The sequence below is a fragment of the Hemitrygon akajei genome, chromosome 22, assembly GCF_048418815.1.
Source record: "Hemitrygon akajei chromosome 22, sHemAka1.3, whole genome shotgun sequence".
Lineage (NCBI taxonomy): Eukaryota > Metazoa > Chordata > Chondrichthyes > Myliobatiformes > Dasyatidae > Hemitrygon > Hemitrygon akajei.
Genome location: NC_133145.1, coordinates 57840755 through 57860945, shown reverse-complemented (window position 1 = coordinate 57860945; position 20191 = coordinate 57840755). Strand labels below are relative to the sequence as shown.

At 48.3% G+C, this 20191-nt stretch overlaps 1 protein-coding gene across 2 annotated transcripts in view; it reads right to left on the bottom strand.

Annotated features, from left to right (window-relative positions):
- The window catches only part of slc26a11 (solute carrier family 26 member 11), a 39756-nt gene that overhangs the window by 16497 nt on the left and 3068 nt on the right, over positions 1–20191 (bottom strand). For both annotated transcript variants that reach the window (XM_073026332.1, XM_073026334.1), the window contains exons 2-8: positions 16237–16553; positions 13980–14172; positions 11516–11601; positions 9678–9757; positions 5927–6066; positions 3068–3243; positions 335–407 (exon numbers count right to left, since the gene is read on the bottom strand). In XM_073026332.1, the coding sequence (XP_072882433.1) occupies positions 335–407; positions 3068–3243; positions 5927–6066; positions 9678–9757; positions 11516–11601; positions 13980–14172; positions 16237–16422 (934 nt within the window). In that variant the 5' untranslated portion in view covers positions 16423–16553. The remainder of the gene's footprint in view (positions 1–334; positions 408–3067; positions 3244–5926; positions 6067–9677; positions 9758–11515; positions 11602–13979; positions 14173–16236; positions 16554–20191) is intronic.

Sequence of the window (20191 nt, the reverse complement as noted above, 5' to 3'; positions counted from 1 at the left end):
CACACGGTCAGCGTCCAACCGGGAACCCGAGACTCTCCAGGAAACAGATCTGGGAGGGGAAGGGAGCAGTCGGGAGAGATTCACAGTGGTTCTGGGCCTAAGTGCACGGTTAGGATGGATGGCTTAAATTCAGGGGAGCTTCACTGCCTCAGTAAAGCAGCCAGTGTAATCAGACCCCACCCCGGGCATTCCCCTCAGAATCTGGGGGGAGAGAGAAAGAGTTTTACTGTTAGTTACTCTGAAGTAGCTCAGAGGTCTGGGGGGGGGGGGGGGGCACAAATCGTTAGGGGTAGGATGTGCCGGGGACAGAGGGATACAGACAGCGATCACTCACCGAAAGCTTTGGCAATCGCTATGCTCTCCAGAAATCCCACCAGAGGCACCACAGCCAACCCCGCTCCGAAGTCCTGAGAAGACCAAGAGTGCTAGATCAGTCGCTGCGTCAAGGTAAACTTTTATCGAAGTCTGTACAAGTTAGCAGACACAATACCACCTAAAAGTTAACTTGCTTGCCGGCATTTACAGAAACAATAAACTCAACACCATCTCAAACACTTGCAATTCTTCCTCTGACCCAGATAAAACAGAATAATTCCATACTTTTTCTCTCTCTCTTTAAGCATCGACTCTTACAGAACGGAAACAAACCTTTCGACCCACGCCTGCCATCAAGCACCATTTACACTGACCTGATACAGGGTCTCGGCCCAAAACGTCGACAGTTCACTCCTCTCCGTAGACGCTGCCTGACCTGCTGAGTTCCTCCAGCACCGTGTGTGTTGGTCCGGATTTCCAGCAGCTGCAGAATCCCTGGTTTACCCTTCACACTGACCAACATCAATCCCAGTGTAGTTTCATCATCCGCCCAGATCCCCAGGGCACTTTCAAGGACGCCTCATCTTCTGATCTCGATATTTACTACAATTCCTCCCTTTTCCCTTTGTTTTTTCAGTTTGTCTTTCACACGTTGGTTGCTGATGGGGAGAGTCTTTCATTGATTCTATTGTTTGTCCTGGACTTACTGTGAATGCCCGCAAGAAAACTAAAACTCAGGGTTGTATATAGTGATATATACATGGACTGTGGTAATAGATTTACTTTGAACTTTATTAGAGGCTAACTGGCCCAGCAACTGGCATGCTTTTGGGACGGGGGAGGGAACCAGAACACTGGGAGAACGTGCAAACTCCACACAGACAGCGCCCGAGGGCAGGATTGAACCGGGTCTCTGGTATTTTGAGAAAATGTCCCTACCAACTGTGCCACTGTGTTAACCTAATTTTCTGAAATATATGCGGTAGGGAATAATGGACTAGTTAATCACCCAGAGAGAGTCACAGCTCTATTGATCCGGTGCTGGGCAGCCTGGTTCTACTGTGCACAGGTAGCCCGTCCTGTTTCAACCACCTCGACGCTACGGCCAAGAAACACTCACCAACACCTGTATTTCCTCAGAAGGCCAAGGGCCAGTGGTATGGTACTGTAGTGGTTAGAACAACGCTTCACAGTACCAGTGACCCGGGTTCAATTCCCACCGCTGCCTGTAAGGAGTTTGTACGTTCTCCCCGTGACCGCGTGGCTTTCCTCTGGGAGCTCCAGTTTCCTCCCACAGTCCAAAGGCTGTGTTGGTAGGTTAACTGGTATTTGTAAATTGTCCCGTGATTAGGCCAGGTTTAGATCGGGGGTTGCTGGGCAGTGTAACTCATAGGGCCAAAAGGTATTTCAATAAATAAATAACAGAAATTCAGCACATCTCTTAACCATTACCAACTTTTATAGATATACCATAGAAAGTATCCTATTGAGATGCATCACCCTCTTGGAATGACAGACACATTGGCTTGTGATTACACGGTTACTTGTGATTGGCTGGGCTGCGCCCACAGCTTCTTGTGATTGGCTGGGCTGTGCCCACAGTTACTTGTGATAGGCTGGGCTGCGCCCACAGCTTCTTGTGATTGTCTGGGCTGCGCCCACAGCTTCTTGTGATTGGCTGGGTTGCGCCCACAGCTTCTTGTGATTGGCTGGGCTGCGCCCACAGCTTCTTGTGGACTTGGGCAATCACGGCTTGGAACGACAAACATTCTGCCCATGACCACTAGTAACCGTGGACACTGCTCAGCCAATCACAAGTAACCGTAGACACTGCTCAGCCAATCACAAGTAACCAGCCTCCCTTCCTGTGACTCCGCTCACAGTTCCCGCTGCCTCGGGAAAATAGCTGACAGAAAAACTCCTCCTGCCCCAACATTCTCTCTTCGTGCCCCCCCCACTCCCCAAAAATCAGGAGAAGATACAAAAACTTAAAACAGACCACCAGATTCAATAAAGGATTCGAACCCACTCTTACAAGAGTTTGAATGGACCCCTCGTATGGCAATGGTGACTCTTGACCTACTCATAGCTCCTGTACCACACTGCCTACCCGCACTGCGCTCTCGCTCTCTAAACGCAACACTGAATTGTGTTCTGTTACTGCATTTCCCCTCTACCACCTTAACGTACCAAGGTTTTAAAATGATCTGCGTGGACTGCACGCTACAATAATAAATTAATCACAGTCAGGCACACAGACCGAACTGTACAGTCAGACTTCACTCAGGCCCCCATGCTCCACCATGGAGCTGGTTTTAGTGTCATAGAGCAAAGGCAGCCCTCTTGGCTCATTCATCATTCTGCCTGGTCCCTGGACAGTGGCCCTCCATACCTCTCCTATCCACATTCTGACATCTTAAATGCTGCAATCTACCTTCTGCCGGCAACTCCACTCAGTGAATAACCTCCTCACATTCCCCTCAAATGTTTTACCTTTCACACTTAACCCATGACCTTTAGATCTAACCTCACCCAACCTCAGTAGAAAAAGCCTGTTGGCATTTACCCTCTATTCCCTCATAATTTTGTACATCTCCGTCAACTCTTCCCTCATTCTCCCACCCTCCAGAGAACAAACCTTCCCCCATATCTCAGGCTCCCAAGTCCCAGCGACATCCTCGTAAACTTTCCCTGCATCCTCTCCATCTTCCTGCCGCTTCTGATCCGGCCAGGAGTGGAGAGGGACACTCACCCGGACAATCTCCGCGAAGCATTCCGTGCCGTTCGTCTCCGCCTGGGGAAAGGGTGGAAATCGGAAACGCGGGAGACCCCGAGCCATTGCTCCCGTCAGGGTGAACACGTGCCAACACCGACTCTCGAAGCAGAGGGCGACCAGGCTGGCCGCCACCACCACCACAGCATTCCGGGCTGCCGAAGGATGCGAGCGTTAGGCCAGGGGCAACGGTATCTTTCACAAGTAGCGGCGTGAGGTTCCGCGTTTTGTCGTAGTACACAAAAACATTTACCAGTTACAATAATAAATATTTAACTAAGGAATTGTAAGGTCAGGGTTGAGGGCCGTTCAGAAATCCCACGGCAATGGGGAGGGGGGGTGCCGCAGTAGCGAAGCAGTTGGCAGAACATTATTATGGTGCCAGCGGCCCTCGTTCCACCCACGTTCTGAAGGTGTATGGGTTTATTGGTCACATGGGTGCAGTTGGGTGACGTGGTCTCGTTGGAAGAGGAGGGGCCTGATACTGCGCTGCATCTCCAAATATTTCTGGCTGCCAGACCTCGGGGAGTAACAGTGCCAGTTCCGAGCAGCAGGTGGGCTGGCTTGTACCCCATCGAGCTGCGTGCCAACTCAGAACGATCCCGCTGCTCCGTTGTGACTTCATGCCCCTGTTCTGCCACCCACCCTCCCACCTGGGGGGGCAACTAACAGTATCCAACTAATCTACCCACCCACACACTCCTGGGTCGTGGGAGGAGCCAGGGAAACCCACGGGGAGCGTGCAAACTCCACAAAGGCAACGACGGAAGTCAGGGTTGAACCCAGGGCTCTAGGATGCGCAGGGGAGCGACGCTGGCCACACCACTGATAGCCAGGCTCGTGTAACGCAGACCGGGATTAGCAACGCAGGCCGAGATACTGCACTCGCAAGAATTGCTCAGACACAGAACTGGTTCCCCCAGGGCTGCCCCTGGGGACACAAATGGCAAATCAGGTCAGGCTCCTGCCCAGCGACAGGGTGCTTGGAACAGAAAGCAATGAATGAAAAGCTAGAGCAACACGAGCAGGCTGTGCATTGCCCCAAATTCCAGCATCTGCAGCCTCGCGTCTCTCTGTGGCCAAAACTCCACCTCGCAGACATAAAACTTGGAACATTACAGCTCTGTACTGGCCCTTCGGCCAACCTTTCAACCTACTTCAGGAGCAACCTAGCACTTCTCTCCCACGTAGCCCTCCATTTTTCATTCTACCATATTCACGCGATTCTTAAATATAATTTTTAATATCCCTAATACAGTGGATTCTGGTTAATTGGCCCATCGGTTAATCGGGACAGCTGCTTATTTGGGACAACTCTAAATGAACAAAAACTGATCAAGAGAATAGCCAGGATTCCCTTCGAACTTTGTCACTGATAGTTGGTAAGAAATAAGCAGAGAGACAATTCAGAACCGTTTTGCTCACGCTAGTTTCAAGCACTCAGGCTCGGAGATGCCAGAAACAGCCGGGAATGAAAATTAAATTACTTCTCTGCTTCAGCAAGTTAGAACCTACTAAGGATTTGAAGGTATTGACAATTGTCTTGAATGTTACAATGAAAATGAAGATTTGGAGGATATGGTCATCGATAGGACTGTATGAAGACAGTCCGTTATCTGCACCAGGTGTCTACGCTGATTTTGTTCATTTACAGTCAAAAGAACACAACATGGATGAACTCCTCTGTTGATAAGTACTAGGAACTTTGATGAATTCCTCCATTCTTAAGTATTAGGAACTAACACAGGAACTAATTTGTTCTGTATTTCATTTAAATACATAGTTTATTACTGTTTGTCTTTTCTGTACCTTTCTAACCATTTCCATGAAACTTGGGCTAATTAGGACAGACACTTACTGCGCCAAAATGTACCGGTCCCGACGTGTCCCAATTAATCAGGAATCCACTGTATATCTGCCTCAATCTCCACCCCGGCAGTTTGCTCCACACACCCACCACTCTCTAGGGAAAGAAGATGCCCATTTCCACCCTGGAGAAAAGCCAGGCACCTCACCTTGTACACCTCTAACAAGTCGCATCTCATCTTCCTTTAGCTCCAGAGAAAAGCCCTGGCTCACTCAGTCTATCCCAAGACATGCTCTCTAATCCAGGCAGCATCCTGGTAAATCTTCTCTGCACCCTCTCTAATCCAGGCAGCATCCTGGTAAACCTTCTCTGCACCCTCTCTGATCCAGGCAGCATCCTGGTAAACCTTCTCTGCACACTCTCTAATCCAGGCAGCATCCTGGTAAATCTTCTCTGCACCCTCTCTGATCCAGGCAGCTTCCTGGTAAATCTTCTCTGCACCCTCTCTGATCCAGGCAGCATCCTGGTAAACCTTCTCTGTACCCTCTCTAATCCAGACAGCATCCTGGTGAATCTCCTCTGCACCCTCTCTAATCCAGACAGCATCCTGGTGAATCTCCTCTGCACCCTCTCTGATCCAGGCAGCATCCTGGTAAATCTTCTCTGCACCCTCTCTGAGGCTTCCACATAATGGGGCGACCAGAGCTGAACACAATACTCCAAATGTCGTCTAACCAGAGTTGTGCATTTTCTCTTTAAAGAGCTGCAGCATTACCTCGTGAACTTAACCCCCTGACAAATAAAGGCCAACGCCTTCTCAACCACCCTAAAAACCAGCGCCACAACTTTAAGAGGATATAAAGATGGAGGCATCACCACATCAGCAAGTTGCAGACTCTCATCTGTTGAGCCCCCCAGCACGGGGCAATCCCAGGAAGAAAGCTCACCCCTCAACCAGGGTCTGACGGGCAACTCCGAACAGACAGCCCCCCAGCAACGCCCCATTCCCCACGAGTCGCGGACTCACGGACCGGTGGCGGTGAAGCTGACGATGGTGTGGCACAGCCGGTTCAGCGGCCGCTCCCTCGGCTTCGCCGGCAGACTCCCCTTCATCAGCCTCAGCAGGACGAGCAGCAGAATGCAGACCAGGCCCAGCGCGAGGTCTCCCACCCTGGACAGAGGAAGGAGAGGTGAAGCAACACACAGGAACTATGTTTCATTTAAATAGGCAGGCCATTCAGCCCATTATAATTGCTGCTGACTCTCCGTCAAAGAAACAGCCCTTCAACGTTTCCCCAGCTCGAGGTGATGGTCGAGGAACCGATAGCGACCCGCTGGACCCAGATGTGGCCAAACAGCTGGCGCTAGTGTTCCCGCTCTACTGCTGACAAGTTAAAGTCACGTTCACTGCCAAGTACATGTATAATAGGTGCATTGAAAAAAATCTTACTTGCAGCAGCCTAGTGTCAGACAAACAACATTGACAAGAAAAATAAACAAATTAGAGACTAACTTTACTAGAAGGAACATAATTAGAGAGGGAAAAAAGACCCACAAAGTCCACTGTAGTCCCAAATGCTCACAGTGTTACTGTCCGGTAATAATTGGGGCTGTACCAGTTGATTCAAGAATCAAATGGTTGAGGGGAAGTTGCTGTTCTTGAACCTGCTGGTGCGGGACTTCAGGCTTCTGTACCTCCTGGCCGGTGGAAGGTGTGAGAGGATGGCAAAACCCGGATCGCTTTGCAGGCGGCGACTCCTGTAGATGGTGGGGAGGGAGGTATTGTGTTCCTGTGCGTTCCGGTCGCTGTGGTAGACAACGATACAACCGTTCAGGCACTTTCAACAGTCCATCTGTGGGAGTTTGTTAGTTCCGTGACAAGCCAACACTCTTTAACTTTCTCAGAAAGTAGAGACACTCTCACGTCTTCCTTATGATTGCATCTGCACGATTCACCCAGGACAGAGGCAGGGGCTTGCATGGAGACTGTGATTAAACAGATGACTCCATAAAGTGGCAAAGTGGCTGATTGTGAAAAAGGCATCAGACTGGTTGGATAGACAGCAAATGGAATGATCCATTGATAGTTCCTTACAAGATAGATGGCCATTTGACCCGTTGGGTCAATGCTAGCACAAAGCAATCTCATTAACCCATTTTAAAATACAAAGTAAGCTGATTATCCAAGTACATACATTTACCATATATACCATCTTAACATACATTTTCTTGCAGTAACTTCCAAGAAAAAAATACAACATCATTAATGAGAAACTACTTCTCACAGCCGCATAACTCCTCTCTATTCTCACACCACCCCCCCCCCCCCCAAACTGGGGATCACATTCATTCATTAAGTGCTGTGTTGTACGACGTGGGTGATCTCTGTCTTTCCATGACCATGATCGTTCTTGGCAAATTTTGCTACAGAAGAGATTTGCCATTGCCGTCTTCCGGGCAGTGTCTTTACAAGACGGGTGATCCCATCCATTATCAATACCCTTCGGAGATTGTCTGCCTGGCGTCAGTGGTCGCATAACCAGGACTTGTGATCTGCACCGGCTGCTCATACGACCATCCACCACCTGCCCCCGTGGCTTCACGTGACCCTGATCAAGGGGCTAAGCAGGTGCTACACCTTGCCAAGGGTGATCTGCAGGCCAGCGAAGGGAAGGAGTACCTACACCTCCTTTGGTAGGGATGTATCTCCACCGCACCACCCATAGGGGTCACAGGGACCAGAGTGCTGAACCGGTGTGTACAAATTCACTCTCAACCTTCAGGGACTCAACAACTCATTTTCTCAGTATTATTTATAACATTTTTATTTGCACATAGGCTGTTTGACAATCTTAGTTCATGGATAGTTTTTATAATTTACATTGCATTTATTTATTTTTCCTGTAAATGCCTGAAAGAAAATGAATCTCAAGGTAGCATATCAGGACACAGGAGGCCATGTTGTCTTCTCACTGCTGCTATCAGGTAGGAAGTAGAGGAGCCTTCTGCCCCACACCACAACCCACAGACTCAACTCGTGTCCTTAATATTATTTGTTTATTTATTATTTGTTTTTGTATTTGCACAGTTTGTTGTCTTTTGCACATCGATTGCTTGTCAGTCTTTGTGTGTTTGTAGTGTGTAGAGTCTTTCAGAACAGGAGCCTTCGTCCCAGCACAAAGGTCGCTGTACACCAAGCGGTCTGTGTCACCACCCTCCTTTATGGCTGTGAAGCTTGGGTAACCTACAGCCGTCACATCAAGTCCTTGGAGCGCCTTCACAAGCTGCCTTCAGCGCATCCTGGGAATTACCTGGCGTGAGCGGGTGCCTCACACTGAAATACTCGTAAAGACCAACTGCAGAAGTATTGAGGCCATGATCACTCAGCATCAGTTGCAGTGGCTGGGGCACGTGATAAAGATGCCCCCATGTCGGCTACCCCGCAGAGTGTTATATGGCCGGCTACATCACGGTCGACTCTCAGCTGGAGGGTGAAGAAGCGCTATAAGGATCAGATGAAGGATGCTTTAAGGAAGTGCAAGATCAGATCTGAGGACCTGGAGGATGTTGCTGCTGACCGTAACACTTGGCGAAAGCTGTGTAGGGATGGGGTTCATATTCTGGAGATGGAAAGAACAACCCGAAGTCAGCAGGAGAGAGCCAGGAGAAACACAGCCATGGTTGCCATCACTACCACATATATGTGTCCCACCTGCAATAGAGTTTGTGAGTCCAGGATCTGACTGTGTAGTCAAAGATCTCACCGTTAAAGGAGTGGACGTCATCATCGAATTTCGATGGACAACCGAAGAGTTTTCCATTGATACTAACTACTGAAAATGCCGACAAGACAATGAATCTCTGTGTGGTATACAGTGGCGTACACACACTTCGAGCTTGATCTGAAGAACAACAGTAAACCCGATTGTTGTATTCTTTTTTAAAAAAAAAAAAGCCCACCAGTTGTGTGGCTTCCATTAAGATGAGATGACATTTTCCATTCCAGTTCAGGCTCCACGGGGTCCATCTTGGCCTTGTCCTGTGATGCCAGCCTGGATATTTTAACCTACTCCAAGATCAATCTAACCCTCTGGTTCACACAGCCCTCCATTTTTCTATCATCCATGTGCCTATCCAAGAGTCTTAGATGTCCCTAATGTATCTGTCTCTGCCACATCGGCAGCAAATTCCACACACTCACTCTGTGTGAAATACCCCATATGCTTTCCTCCAATCACCTTAAAATTAAAATCCTGAAGTATTATTGACCTTTAAGTGTGGATTCTATTGGCTATTAACACCTCTATTAAAGTATTATGATTGGTGATTGATTATGCAAATGATTAATTTGAACATCTGCAAGGTTACCAATTGGTTAACTATCTCTGTCCACCTCGTCAATTTCTGTATTAAAATGGAACAGTTTAGGACAGTGAGGTGACAGGCCCCAAGCTGTTCTCCTGGTGCACAAGCAAATAGTGTGATTGAGGAACGAGTCGAAGCTTTCAGAATCCAGTTAACCTGTGACGATATTTACATGGAGGCTCTGCCAAAATGGCTGACCCTCATCTTCGTTGTATGGGAGAACAGAATTGGGCCCCTGTAAGTGTTAAGCTCCTAAATCTCAATGCTGTTGTAAGATATCACAAGATGGTGAAAGACACTACTGACACATTTTTCTTAGACAGTTTATAACCCTGTTTCCCCCAACCAGGGCAGTAATGATACCCAATACCCAACTCCCCATCCACCCAGAATCAAGCCCTGAGACCGAACTCTGACCTGGTGTGCGGGATATTATAGAAGGTATAGTAGACCTCCCGGAAGAATTGGCGGGGAATGTCACGCAGTCCGAGGATGTTCTGCATGAAAGGACAACGGTGTTAAAGAGTTAAATATCTGCAGCTTATCCACAGCAAGACCCGCTCTGTCCATGGTGACCCAGTGGCCTAACAGACAAGGCATCAGCCTCCGGAGATGGGGATTGTGGGTTCAAGTCCCAGCTGGGTCACACTGCAACCCTTCTCTCTGGACTTTAGAAGAATGAGTTGGGAGAGGACATCTCCTTGAAAGTTATTGAGTATTGAAAGGCCTCGATAGAGTGGATGTGGAGAGGATCTTTCCTACAGTGGGGGAGTTTAGGACCAGAGGACACAGATAGAGTGGATGTGGAGAGGATGTTTCCTATAGTGGGGGAGTCTAGGACTAGAGGACACAGATTGAGTGGATATGGAGAGGATGTTTCCCATAGTGGGGGAGTCTAGGACTAGAGGACACAGATTGAGTGGATATGGAGAGGATCTTTCCTACAGTGGGGGAGTTTAGGACCAGAGGACACAGCCTCAGAATACAAGGAAGCCCCTTTAGAACAGAGAGGAGGAATTTCTTTAGACAGAGTGGTGAAACTGTGGAATTTATTGACACAGACGGTTGAGGATGCCAGGTCTTTGAGTATATTTACAGCTGAGTTTGTTAGGTTCTTGATTAGTCAGGGCATCAAAAGGTTACAGGGAGAAGGCAAGAGAGTGGGGTTGAGAGGGGAAACAACCAAGCCATGATGAAATGGCGGAGCGAACACAATGGGCCCAATGGCCTAATTCTGCTCCCATGTCTTACGGTCTAAACAGAGGCAGGGTCAGACCACATACAAATAGTCTAAAACCACTTCGCCTCATTAGAACCCAACATTCACCAGTTACATAGACCAGCTTCCGTGGGACCTCCTTCCTCTGACAGTGTATTAGTCAGTGTGGTTTGTGTAGCACAGCAGTTAGCGGAACTCTATCGCGCTGCCAGCAACCTCGGGTTCAATTCCACTGCTGCCCGCAAGGAGTTCGTCTGTTGCCCTGGCAACCACGTGGGACGGCCTGGTTTCCTCCCACGTTCCAAAGCCGTAGGGATTATTGGTCACACAGGTGTGATTGGGCAGCATGGGATTGTCGGGTTGTATCTCTAAATAAAATTAAATGTGGTAGTAAGTCAGTTTCCGTGGCGTGAAGCGACTGAGAGTACGAGACCCCCCTCCCCCCGGATAGGACGCCAGTCTATCGTGAGGTTAACCCCCAGCGTTTTGTCGGTGGGTGGACTGGAGCAATGTGTGGTTAAGTGCCTTGCTCAAGGACACAACATGCTGCCTCAGCCAAGGCTTGAACTTACAACCTTCAGATCGCTAGTCCAACGCCTTAACCACTTGGCCACGCGCCACACCATGTTACCTAGAAGATCCAACAGAACAGCAGAGATGAGAAACTTCCTTCCCCCCCCCACTCCCAGTGAAACCATAAACAGCTTGGACCAACTGAGTAACGAAACACTGCCTCTGTTGCTGGAACATTCTAGAAGCAGAGAGCAGGGACTGAGGGGCAATTGATAAAAGGTTATGAGGAAAACTTGTTGATGCACAGTGAACGGTGATAATCTGGAACTCACTGTCTGGAGCAGGTGCGACAGAGAAATTAGGAAAAGTATCTGAGGGGAAAATATTGTGTTGCCAAGAAACACAACTCTCTTACAAAGTGCTGACATGCGCTCAAAAAGGACCAAAAGACCTCCTGTGCCAGAACAACATTTTTAAAAACAAACAATTCCATCAACCCCAACACGTCAGTATAAGATCGTACCTTCACCTGGCCAAAGCCGATGGTCAGAGCAGCGGAGCTGGTGAAGCCCTTTATCACCGGCAAAGAGATGAAGTCAACAAGGAAGCCTAGAAATGAAGCAAAGCTGGTTAGTGTCCAGCAAACAGCAACTGAGCCTGTTTAGGGGCAAAGCCTAGACATTGGCCAAAACAACAACAAACCAAAGCTTGCCCTCCGATCTGTAAATAACACAACTCGGCCAGATTCCCAAAACACATCAAGACTAAGTCCATAGAACAGTACAGGCCCTTCAGCCCACAATGTTGTGCTAACCCTTTAATGTACGGATTCTGGTGTGTACATCGAAGGTTCTTCTTTCTCTGCTGGTTAGACACCCAGTTACGGGGTACGTAACATACCAATAACCCTGTACTCTGTCTTCGAGTTTGACCTTGTGAAGTGAATCTCTTCACACTTTTCTGGGTTTGAACTTCATCTGCCAACTCTCAGCCCAGCTCTGCATCCCGTCAATGCCCCATGGTAACCTACGGCAATCTTCTGCACAACATCACCAGCCTTTCCTCCACCAACGAAGCTTGCATGCCCCATGCCTTTCAGCACCATAGCACCCAAGTTGGTGACAGTACTGACAACCAAGTATTGACCAGGTCCCTGCTGGAACGTAGGGAATACACAGCCCTCACAGACAGTGGAAGCGGCCAAATAATATTGAGCAAGGAGTAAACATTCACAAAACACTGGAGGGACTCAGCAGGCCAGGCAGCATCTGTGGAAAGAAGTATAGTCGACGTTTTGGGCCGAAACCCTTTGGCAGGACCCTGGATCCCAGAGGTAATTCCCTCATCCTTCCTCTGTCAGTGCCACAAGTCCTCTTGCCCAGAAGTCAGACTGGGCTTCAGGTTTTAAAAAAACACAAAGATTTGCTACAAGTATAAAATGCAACAGCAAGTGAAGGGGATACTCAGCAGGTCAGGCAGCTGCTGTGGAGAGAATAGCAGGGTTCCTGTCTCAGGTTGGTGACTTTCCATAGGACTTTATTCCTTGGACGATACAGCAGTGTGGTGTCACAGCACCAGCTGGGACTCTATGGGTACATCTCTGTACAGGAACAAACCCATAGCCAGAGAACCCACTGAAAGGCCTTTGGCCCCTCCTGTCCACACCAAACATCACGATATCAGAGATCCTACTTCTGAACATTATGGTCCACAATCTTCCACACCATCGTGATCCAAGTGGTCGTCTGAACAACAGCTCATGTTGTGAGAATCTCTGCCTCCAGCAGCTCCACAGTTAGGGCGTTCCAGATTCCATCTACCCTCTGGGTGGAAACATTCTTCCCCAGATCCCCACCAGCTTTTGACACCAGAGCAAGGATCGTTGCACCCTAAGCTACAGCTGAAATCTTCAGCATGTCCCACCTGAATGACTGAGATCGTCCATCACTGGTGTCAACAATGACCCCCAAATCAAAGTACAACAGTCCGTCAGCCAATTTATTATCGAAGTACATATATGCTACCATGTTATACTTTGACATTCATTTCCTTGCATTTACAAAAAAATTGAATTTTATGAAAAACTATAAAGACTAACAAACAACCAGTGAGCAAAAGACAAACTGTGCAAATACCGATTAAAACTGAGAACACGAGCTGTGAAGAGTCCTTGAAAGTGAGTCTAGAGGTCATAGAATCCATTAAGAGCTTTGGTGATTGAGGTCATCTAGTTGGGGCATAAAGGAGACGGCTAGGACACCCTACTTGGGGCGAAGGGAGCGTGGAGGGTTGTGACCACAGAGAGGAGACCAGCCCTGTGCGTCAGCCCGAACCCTGCAGGAGCAGGAGGCAGTGTAGTGGTTTCAGACTGTGTCCGTGCACTACCACACCCCAACCAACAGAGTTCACATTTAGCTGCAGTCCCCTCCCCACATATCCATCCCCCACCCAGACCACAAGATACATTGGCAGAATTAGACCATTCGGCCCATCAAGTCCGCTCTGCCAATCCATCGTGGCTGATTTATTACCCCGCTAAACCCTATTCTCCTGCCTTCTCCCCGTAACCTTTGATGCCCTTACTAATTAGGAACTTCTCAACCTCTGCTTTAAACATATCCAGTGACTTGGCCTCCATCGCTGTGGTGATGAATTCCACAGGTTCTCCACCCTCTAGCTGAAGGAAATCCTCACCTTTATCCCAAAGCAATATCTGGCCCTGGATTCCCCACTATTGGAAACCTCCTCTCCACACCCACTCCATCTAAAACCTCACAAAATTCAAAATGGTTTCAGTGAGATCTCCCCACCCTGATTCTTCTAACCTCCACAGCCATCAAATCCTCCTTGCAAGTTAACCCTTTCGTTCCTGGGCCCACTCTCACCACCCCCTCCAATCCTTTCTTAGATAAGGGGCCCAGAAGTGCTCGCACAGACGGGGAGAAGAACATCAACGGTCCCGGTGGAGTTGGAGGCCAGGAGCTTACCGAGGCGCAGGACTCCCATCGCGAGCTGGATGCAGCCGCAGAGGAAAGCCAGCAGCACAGCATACACCGGGTCATGGCGAGCGTACGTGGAGACGAGGAGAGACATGATCGCCGTTGGGCCCAGGGTGATGTCCTTCGAGGTGCCGAGCAGACAGTAAACAAAGCAGCCCATAAAGGAGGAGTAGAGGCCGTACTGAAATGGAAACCAGACGAGGGTCCTGAACACACAGCATGTACTTAAGACCGTAAGACACAGTAGAATTAGGATAGTCTGCCCCACCATTCCACAATAGCTGATTTAATATCCCTCTCAACCCCATTCTTCTGCTTTCTCCCATTTAACTATGGTGTTCTCACTAATCAAAACTCTATTAACCTTTGCTTTAAATATACCCAATGACTTGGCCTCCACAGCTATCTGTTGCAATGAATTTCACAGGTTCGCCACCATCTGGATAAAGAAATTCCTCCTCATCTCTGTCCCTGTATTCTGAGGCAGAGATTTTCCATGAGTCAATAGGACGTAGGAACAGAAATAGGCCATTCAGCCCATCTAGCCTGCCCCACCATTCCATCATGGCTGATTTATTTTCCCGCTCAAACCCATTCTCCTGCCTTCTCCCCTTAAACTTGGACACCCTATTAATCAAGAACCTGCCAACCTCTGCTTTAAATATACTCAGTGACTGGACCTCCACAGCCGCCCATGGCAATGAGTCACCGCCCTCTGGCCTCTCATAGCATTTAACGAACTGAACTAGGTCACGTTGTCCGGCCTGGAATAAACTGAAACCTGGATTAGGAATAATCCCAAGGACGGGGGTGGCACCATAGCGTAGAAGTCAACGCAACACTATAACAGCACCAGTTCCCACCGCTGTCTGCAAGGAGACAGCACGTTCTCCCCGTGACCTCACCGGCCCCCTCCAGGTGCTCGGTTATCCGCGTACATTCCAGAGTCATAGTTCAGTGGGCAGTGTGGACTCGTGGGCCAGGAGGGCCTGTTACAGAGCTGCATCTCCAAACTAAACTTTATTTCCTGGAATACTGGAGACTGAGAGGTGGCCGCACTACATACCAACCCACCCATTAACCCTCAGCCTAATCACAGGACAACTTACAATGACCAACTAACACACCAACCGGTACGGACTGTGGGAGGAAGCCAGAGCATCTGGAGGAGACAAGTGCAGTCACGAGCAGAACGTACAACCTCCTCACCAACAGTGTCAGAATCGAACTGCAAACTCCGACGCCCTGAGTAGTAACAGTTTCGCACTGGCCGCTACATTACCGTGGTGCCCGTTGTTTATTTCTGGGCCGCATTACCCCATGACTCTAATGGATTGTCCACCTTTTCAAAACATTCCGGCCATCAAAGGCAAGGTCTCTGAGGCAGTGGAAGGACAAAATAATTCATACACAGCTAGATCCGACTCTTTTCCCACTGGCCGCCAGAGAGAATTTCCACCTCCAACTGGAGGCGACAGAGACTGAGAAAACTCGAGTTAGGCAGCGTCCGGAGAGAGGGGAAGAGTGAATGCTTCAGGTCAGTGATCGAGAGCTCTGGTCCTCTCTCCAGAACTTTCTCTGTTTTAAATCTCTAGACTTGCAACGTCTGCAATATCTTGGGTTTTCCAGACAGGGTCCGGAGGGTGCTAGGCCGTTAGCTGACAGACGGCATCTCGGACAGCACGTCTCTGCGCTGGAGTACCAGTCGCTGAAGCAACACTAGAGCCCAGCACTGCTCACCAAACTACCGTTAGCAGCAAGCTCTCGCGGGGGGGGGGAATTGAAACTGCTTCCCTCTCCACAGAGGCTGCCTGACCTGCTGAGTGTTTCCAGCATCAGTTCCAATTGAAACTGGCTGCTGTTCTAATCACGGAAACTAGGCTATCCAGCATCCAATAAATCTTCAAAAGGCGATGCGTCAGGAAGGCAGCACCCGTTATGATGGACCTTCACCATCCAGGACACGCCCTCTTTAATTGCTACCATTAGCGATGAGGTACAGGAGCCACTATGATCTAGGAACAGCTTCTCCCCCTCTGCCATCAGATTTCTGAATTGTCCATGAACTCAGGAACACTAGCTCACTATTTTCCACTCTTTTTGCATTTATCTTTAAGTTTAGAAAGGTAATCTACAGTAACTTTTAGGGATTGGACTGGTGCCCAGAACAACAAGCTTCCAGACTCGTGTCAGAGACAACACACCTGATGTCGTTCACTAGGACAAAGATCAACCACAGAACTACCTGAGCAGGAAGACCAGCAATCTCGGCGTAGGCGAGGGCCTGAGGGACCACGGTCAGCCCCACGGTCACTCCGGCCAGGACGTCCATCTGCAGCCACCGAGTCGAGTATCGGGGCAGCCACACCAGGATCGGCAAACACCTCTGCAAGGTGCGCCGGGAGCAAGCGCTCCTCAGTGTGGACGCCATCTTGCCTCAAGAGCCTCTCGAGGGTAGGCCTCATCAAGCGATTCGCACCGGAGCAGCCTGGGTATCGTGTGATGACATCACTCTTCAGTCTTTCAGAAACGGCCCGGCCTCCCCTCGTTGTCCTGGGACCCCTGAAGGACACAAAGGTGTAAAAATAATTTTCTGCCAGGTCTCGAGGACCCGAGTTATAGGGAAAGCTTCAACAGGTTAGGACTTTATTCCATAGAGCACAGAGAATGAGGGGAGATTTGACAGAGGTACTGTATACAAAATTATGAAGGGTATAGACAAGGTAAAACTCTGATTAGGTAAGATTACACTAGAGTTCATAGGTTAAGGGTAAAAGGTGAAATACTTAAGGAGAACCAGAGGGGGGAACTTCTTCATTCGGAGGGTGGTGTGAGTGTAGAACGAGCTGCCAGCAGAAGTGGTGCCGATTTGATTTCATTTAAGCGAAGTTTGGGTAAGTGCACAGATGGGAGGGCTATGGTCCAGGACGATGGGACTAGACAGAATAATGGGTCAGAATGGTCTAGATGGCCCAAAGGGCCTGTTTCTCCTGCTGTGCCTCTCTACATCCATTGTCTGTGTGGCTAGGCATAGCTTAAATGCCACCTATAAGTTTGCCAATGATACAACCATTGTTGGCAGAATTTCAGATGATGACAAAAGGACATACAGGAGTGAGGTGTACCAGCTGGTGGAGTGGTGCCGCAGCAACAACCTGGCACTCAACATCAGTAAGACCAAAGAGCTGTCTGTGGACTTCAGAAAGGGCAAGACGAGGGAACACAAACCAATTCTCATACAGGGATCAGATGTGGAGAGAGTCAGCTGTTATGTGTGCTGAACAAACCAGATGGAAATGGGGTCCAGAGCTACCCCCCCCCCCCCGCCCCGGGAACTATGCTGCTAATGAGAGAGAGAGATGAAGAACAGAGGGAGAGGCACCTGCTACAGATGAGTGAGAGAGAGAGAGAGAGAGATGATTTAGTATTATGGCTTCTTCACTGATGGAAAGGTAAACAATCTTTTGCTGCAAGGACACTTCTTTGCTTGTTAACATTCTTGCTGAGTCAGCAGGGTGTGGCCTAGTTTGATGGACATGGACATGTTGAGTTGATGGATGGCTGATACCCCGTCAGTGGGGATAAAAGACGGATCTGGGGAGACACCCTCAGACACACCAGTGGACACTGAAAGAGTATTGTGCACCCACAGGAAGGTGGGGGTCTGGAGGATCAGTTCAGGAGAATCGGTCCGGTGTACGGTGGAGAGGGCAGACCGGTGGGGACTTGTGTGTGTGTCCACCCTGGCCTGGGTGACGAGTCCACCACTGAAGAATGGTCTAGCCTGGAACGGAAGGGTCATAATCGGTGACTCCAACGGTACAACGGAACAAGAAGACGACGGAAGGTTTACCTGCTGCAGCTGCTCATCTCTCGCTCTCTCTCTCCAACATTGCAACACAACAACCTCAGCACGAACTGAACTGAACTCTATATTCTCTTATGACAATTCAATTACCCCTAGACTTTGATAGAGCTTGTTTTTTTACTGTTGATTATTCCTACACTTCTGTTTTTATCATTGCTAACCTGTTTTATATGTATATTGGCATTTTTGATACTATATTGCTTAGTTTACTGATAAACACCTTTAGTTACAGTACCACCAGACTCCAACGTCTCATTCCATTTCTGCTGGTCTGTTAACCCAGTTACGGGGTACGTAACAGAGCAATTTCAAATTCCCGGAGGGCCTAACCTGGACCCAACACATCAGTGCAGCTATAAAGAGGGCAAGCCAGCGGCTGTATTTCATCAAGAGTTTGAGATCTGATTTGTCACTTGAAAACTTCTATAGATGTACCGTGGAGAGCATTCTGACAGGTTGCATCACCGCCTGGTATGGGGGAGGGTGGGACTACTGCACAGGGTCAAAGTAATCTGCAGAAAGTTGTAAAACTAGTCAGCTCATCACGGGACATAGCCTCCCTAGTATCCAGGACATCTTCAAGGAGCAGTGCCTCAGAAAGGTGGTGTCTATCATTAAGGACCCCCACCACCCAGAACATACCCCCTTCTCTTTTCTACCATCAGGAAGGAGGTACGGGAGCCTGAAGGCCCACACTCAGCGATTCAATAACAGCTTCTTCCTCTCTGCCATCCGATTTCTGAATGGACATTGAACCCTTGGACACCGCCTCAATACTTTTTTGTATTTGTTTTTGTACTAGGCATAAATATACTTACTGTAATTCAGTTTTCTTCCTATGTTTGTCACATATTGCGTTATTCTGCTGCTACAAAGTTAACAAATCTCATGACATGTGCTGATGATATTAAACCTGTGATTTGGAATGATGTTCAATAGATGATATCCTGCTTTAGTCAGTTCTGAGAGGGTAGGTACCACTAGGATGTTTATCTGACCCGAGTCTAGATTTAGGTGCATCCGTAAACATTTAGATAGATAGATACTTTATTCATCCCCATGGGGAAATTCAACTTTTTTTCCAATGTCCCATACACTTGTTGTAGCAAAACTAATTACATACAATACTTAACTCAGTAAAAAAATATGATATGCATCTAAATCACTATCTCAAAAAGCATTAATAATAGCTTTTAAAAAGTTCTTAAGTCCTGGCGGTAGAATTGTAAAGCCTAATGGCATTGGGGAGTATTGACCTCTTCATCCTGTCTGAGGAGCATTGCATCGATAGTAACCTGTTGCTGAAACTGCTTCTCTGTCTCTGGATGGTGCTATGTAGAGGATGTTCAGAGTTTTCCATAATTGACCGTAGCCTACTCAGCGCCCTTCGCTCAGCTACCGATGTTAAACTCTCCAGTACTTTGCCCACGACAGAGCCCGCCTTCCTTACCAGCTTATTAAGACGTGAGGCGTCCCTCTTCTTAATGCTTCCTCCCCAAAGGGGGGGTGAATGTGGTGAACTAGATATATCTGTCTGACTGCTCCTGTGGCTCCTCCCACAGACCCTGCTGACTGCTCCTGTGGCTCCTCCCACAGACCCCTGTAAAGGCGACTGTGGGCTGCTGCTCTCCCTCATGTTCCCCAGGATGTAGTGCTGTTTATTCTTCCAGTCAATAAAAGCCGATATCTCACTTCCTAAGTCTCAGCGTGAGTTATGGGGTGAGGGATCTTTTTGATAGCCTGGCCAAATTGGCAAAAGTCTTCATAAAAATTTTGAACGGAGATCAATGACTAATGAACTAGTAACAAAATTTATGGAATTTAAGAAGTATGAGTCTTGCTCCTTATTTACATGTACTTGTGTTTTACTGTTAATAAAATTAAAACAAGACAGATCGAGTTAAATGAGTATTTTAGAAAATCTGTTCAAAAATTAGTACTAATCTTTTAAAAAGACCATTGGAAAATAACATTTCCAAATTGCATTGCTATTGTCACCGGTTACAATTCAAACACTATACAAATATCAGGTCTGCGAGGACTTTGCAATGCATCATCCAACGTCACGTGTGCTTGCAACCACCCAGCTGGCAGTAAGCCAGCACGAGATGCTTCCTGTGATAACCTCCTGCTGCTCTCAGAATGTAAAACTTACTGGCTGCTTCACTTGGCAGTAAAGATAATCATTATGTACCTTTTTGTCATGGGTGTGGTTTAAAGAACTGAAGGCGGCACTGCACATCGCTTGCTAACAATATTTTTGCACCTGCCATCGGTTCACACCCCGGGATCGGACAGCACAGGAGTAGACTCCTCGGTCCAGCCCGGGATC